Genomic DNA, 5,358 nt, shown 5'->3' on the forward strand with positions numbered 1-5,358 from the left:
TGTTTTTTGTGTCGTATTTTAGACAGTGTTCAACAATATTTATAAACATTTTCAGTGTATTATTCATCAATGCTCATGCTGCTAGAAAACCAATCTGACAATATGTTGTGTTTCTGGATCTCATTAGTTTAAATATATTTAATATGTGTTACGTCACTAGGGGGCGCTCTAGAAAACAAGTCCCCAGAAGAAGGTTTCTTTCATGATTTGTTTCTTTACTGAAGTTGTTTCAAAACACGTGTTAACTCTTTATTTCGCAAAATAAAAATATCTTTTTAAATGCATGATCAGTCTAAACAGGTTTGCTTTCGAAAAAGTATACTGTATTAGGGTGGAACAGGCTAGTACTCGACTTGGATTGACATATAGTTGACAATACATCACACGATTGTGTTGTTTCAAAATGCACACAAGTAAAGTTTTTTAGTATAAGGCCATTCTGTAAAAATGAATGAAATGTTATAAAGTGTTATAAAATGTTATAAAATCACTTGAATGTTGTCTTATTTCACCGTAAACACACATGTTATGCTCAATGTTTGGCCTCAAGTGCTTCAATGGTGTCTGAGAACACTTTTATAATATGACTGAGGGAAAGAAAATATGTCTCAGACACTTCAATGCTTTCCTCTCCAAAACATTTCAATAAAAACTGGGATCATTGCTCCTCACCTTCACTCTTAAAGGATCTGTTCAGGGGCTTCAACAATTCAGTATTCTGTCAATAGATGGAAGCAGAGACAAACACCTCATGACCACATGCTGTAGCAGGTTTCATTCTTCACTTCCACAAACTCACAGAATTCCTTCAACTGTGTTGTTCTGCTTGTTGACATGCTAAAATGGCTGTAAACCTTGAGCCCAGCAGAGTTCTGGACATTTGGCTGTTTAAATGTTTTAAATGTTTAATACATGATGGATAAATACTGAATACTTCTCAGCCTATGTGCAATTTTTAAATAGTTATTTATTTCTGCACTTGTGCCGTTGTTTAAAGCTGTTGTTTTTTCTTTAAAGTGCTAATAAAACACACGTCTGCATCTACTCGAGGGTAAATCAATGAAGTAGTTTTGACAAAAGCCACAGATGTCAGAATGTGTAATTTCTCCTCTTTCAGTGATGATCTTATGTGTTGTGTATCATTGCACTTTACTGACGGCAGGGGGCGGTGTGTTCACTGAAGGAGTTCATTCACTACAGAGCATCACTTCTCTCTTCAGCTCTTCAGAGTTATCAAGAGTGTCAGATCCAGTGTTTGTCAGAAGTGTTTATCTGAAACATCTGGAGAAAATGTTCTTTGGGATTTTCATCTGTTTGTGCTCGTGGAGTCTGGAGGGTAAGTCACGTGTGATTTTATCTCTTCATCGAAACGTTTTAATGGTCATTGAATGATTCAACATCATGTTGATCTGAAGTGTCTGATATATGAATCTCTTTAATCTTCTCTAATCATGTAAAAACATTTATAGTCAAATCGTTTGGGCTCGAGACTACCTTGTGTTCTTGTGCCTCATTCCTCTTCCTTGTTCTGCATTTACTAATAAAATATATACATAAAATTGACGCCTTTTGTCATTTGCTATAGACAACAATATATACTACAGAATAATATCCAAAAAAAGGCCCATTTGGCCCTAAATAAAGGGAGGCAGTTATAATAGAAAATTGCGATATTCAGTCACCTAAAACAGCAGAAGGAAACAGATTATCTTTCACCGTGAAGTGATACAATGTTAAGTGTAAAAGTATTTCCTACAAACTTTATTCCTACAATAACTTTAATGAAACATTTATTTACTTAAAGATGCTTTCGTTAAAAGTGATTATTTACACATCAGAACAGTTTTGACTCCAGATAAATAACTCAAGTCTTTATTGACAGATGAATAGAAGCTGTCCTGAGTGTGAATGAATTTAAAGTGATGTTTATATCATTTCTCTGTGTATTTTTCAGGTGTGTTTGGTTCTGCATCCGTCTCTGTGTCTGTGATGGAAGGAGATTCTGTCCTTCTGTCTGTGAATATTACTGAAGCACAGAGACGTGATGGAATCATGTGGACATACGGTTTAATTCCTATAGCTAAACTCAAGACTGGTAATAAATATATGACATTTAATGGCACTGATGGGATGTTCAGAGACAGACTGAAGCTGAATGAGACGGGATCTCTCATCATCACAGACATCAGAATCAAACACTCTGGACTTTATTATATCTCCACAACCAGCGAAGAGAAGCCATTCAAGATAATCAACATTACAGTCTATAGTGAGTACACAATCTACTCTCATCCATATATATTCATCCTGTCACATTATTTCATAAATGAGGTCATAATTATTTCACAATATTGTGGAATGAAAAATTACTTTCACATACTTTTCACATTCACTCTTGATTTCTTGTTATTTGTTTGTTATCCAATTTATCACATGATTGTTTACCTCATATGTAAATGACTAAACACCAAATATTGACTTTATTGATTAATTAGTTGAAAAATACAGCCATCCTCCACTCCTCATTTTTTTTAATTTACTGGTTGATTTTTTTCAGATCGTCTGCCTGTTCCTCTCATCACCAATTCTTCATCTTTAGAAGGATCTTCATCATCAAAATGTGTGTTTTTGTGTTCAGTGATGAATGTGTCACATGTGAGTCTCTCCTGGTACAAAGGAAAGAGTTTATTGTCCAGCATCAGTGTGTCTGAACACAGTAACATCAACATCTCTCTTCATCTGGAGTGTCTGGATGATTCTTACACATGTGTAGTGAACAATCCCATCACAAACCAGACTCAACATCTCAACACTGATGTCTGTCATCTGTGTCCTGATATGACCACTATTGGTATGAGATATTAATGTTTCATTTTGATCTGATCTGAGATGAGACGGTAAGATTCAGATACAGTAATGTCTCTTTATTCATTAAAGAACGAAGCCGTCATCACATTTCAGATTATATAATTCCTCTCTCTGGTGCCGCTGGATCTCTGACGATTGTAACTGTACTTCTGATCTTCTTCGTCTGCAGGAAAAGCAGAAAAACAAATCAAGATGGTAAGTGTGAACTACAGCCAAAACACATCAAATGATGTAACAATAATGTGGTTTTGTGAAGATGAAGTAACAAAAGTAACAAAAATTGTGACACGCATTTATTAAAGGAGTAATTGTCATGATTTCGGAGGCTGACAAGGAGACACAGGAACAGAAGACCCAATTGCAGACAGTGGGTAAGGGATAACAAGGACTATAATATTAAATACACAACGTGAAACAAAAACCCATGAGGGGGTTAAAAAACATAACATTTTAAGGTACCAACAGGAAGGGTACACAGGAACAAAGACTCACTACACTAAACTATACTTAATACAATACTTGACAAGACTACAATAACTAGACTAGACATGAAAACTCAAGACAAGGCGGGTGGGAAGGACACATGACGTACCAGTCCAAACAATCCAAATTGATCCGACACAAGACAGAAGACACATGGGGCATTATAAAGGGAACACAATCAAGAGGGGCAGGTGTGGGGTAATATCAATAATGAAGAGACGAAAGGGCGGGAACAGAGAAGAGACCAGAGACAGCATATGGAAGGCCAATAGGGCCATAATGCTTCTCTCCACATGAAACATGAGGTTCTGCCATGATTCTGCCACTGGGTAGACAAGATATTTATAAGGATGTTGGTAACAGCCCCCTATTCACATGCATTGGGTCCAGTGCTGTTCTGTTACCAACATTCTTCAAAATATCTTCTCTTGGGTTCTGCAAAAGAAAGAAAGTCATACAGGTTTGACGTGACAAGAGGGTGTGACTGGAAATGACATCAAAATTATAAGTCTACCTAAAAAATATATGTATGCTTTAATATATCCTTCTTATATTTGTATTCTTTGGTCAGTTAAAAATTATAATTTATGTAGTTATTTTTTATTTATTTGAAGTAATTAAATAAGCCGTTCCATGTCTATATCCTTGAATAAGTTCTCATCAAGGTTGACGTAAGATATAGAAAGTAATAAGTAATTAAATACTTTTAGGAGAGAGTAATTTGTACAGTAATCTAATTACACTATTAAAGATGTGAACGATGACAGAATTTTCATTTTTAATATTAACTTTAACACTTTTGTGATAAAACAGTTTTGTTCACAGCTGAAACAGATCAGGCGGGTGAACAGGAGATCACTTATGCAGATCCAACATTCTGTAAAAGAGAAATGAAAAAAAAGGTAAGATTGTGTGTGTAATGTGTGTGCTATTATGTTCAAAGATCTATTAGAATTTAGAGTTTATGAGATAAACTCAGAGAATTAATAATTGTTTTATTGCCCTTCTGACATGTCACTTTCTCTCCTAAAATTCTATGTAAGTCACTTTGGAAAAAGCGTTTGCTAAATGACTAAAAGTAAAATTGAACCAGTAGATATAAATAAATAAAAAATATTGTATAATTTCATATAATTTTCAACAAAATGATTGATGAATGCTCACTTTTGTTGATATATAATCATGTTTAAACATGTGTGTGTATTTATATCTGTCAGAGATGTGCAGTGGAGACTGATGTTGTTTATGCAGGAGTCATGAGAAGATGATACACTGGACACTGCAGTTACTCATCACATAATGAGTAAATCATAACATTTTTACTCACATTTAACATTCCACAGTTTGTTTTTTCTCTATTTAATACATTGAGATAAAAGCATTTATTATATGATTCCCTGTTTTCCATGATGATGGTCAAGCAACAAAGCGTGCATAAAGAGAACATAAAATATAAAAAGTTATTTTCTTTTTTCCAGGTTTTTGTATTGCTGTACCACTATCAGAACAAAGTTGCAAAATGATAAAAAATATACGATTTTTATCATATTTATTAGTCCTTTCTTTAAATAATGATTTAGACTTTTATTCATTTTTCACTGTGCTGTTGAAGTAAGCTTATAACAATGTATAATCTGAACCGTTTTTAACTTCTGAAGACTTTTTGTTTTTCAACACACATAATGAGAACAGGAACTAACCATCATTATTTCATCATGAAACAGATGAACTTTACAGATCTCAGCATATTCATCAACATAGATTTAATAATGTTTTCAAAAATTACATGTTTATCAGAAATTACCATTTAAATACACATTATCTACTAAGTGCTTTTTTGTAAACAACTGTTTTATGATAACGTTTGTCGTTTGTTTGGATATAAGTGTAGTATTGACCCTGATGACTACAGTATTCTGTACTAAGGTGTTGACAATGTAAAAATTGTATATTCAGTTTCTTCTCAATTTTAAACAACATTAAACTCATGATGTGATGTACAGTGAT

General features: G+C 33.9%; 1 protein-coding gene across 1 annotated transcript; it reads left to right on the top strand.

Annotated features, from left to right (window-relative positions):
* Window positions 1-1,231: 1,231 nt before the first annotated feature.
* On the top strand, window positions 1,232-5,358 carry LOC130430391 (SLAM family member 5-like). The gene is made up of 7 exons (XM_056759484.1): window positions 1,232-1,336; window positions 1,955-2,269; window positions 2,558-2,851; window positions 2,938-3,063; window positions 3,171-3,239; window positions 4,165-4,253; window positions 4,569-5,358. Exons 1-7 carry the CDS (start codon window positions 1,291-1,293, stop codon window positions 4,617-4,619), a joined length of 990 nt encoding a protein of 329 aa, XP_056615462.1. The 5' UTR covers window positions 1,232-1,290; the 3' UTR covers window positions 4,620-5,358.

The sequence above is a fragment of the Triplophysa dalaica genome, chromosome 10 (assembly GCF_015846415.1).
Source record: "Triplophysa dalaica isolate WHDGS20190420 chromosome 10, ASM1584641v1, whole genome shotgun sequence".
Lineage (NCBI taxonomy): Eukaryota > Metazoa > Chordata > Actinopteri > Cypriniformes > Nemacheilidae > Triplophysa > Triplophysa dalaica.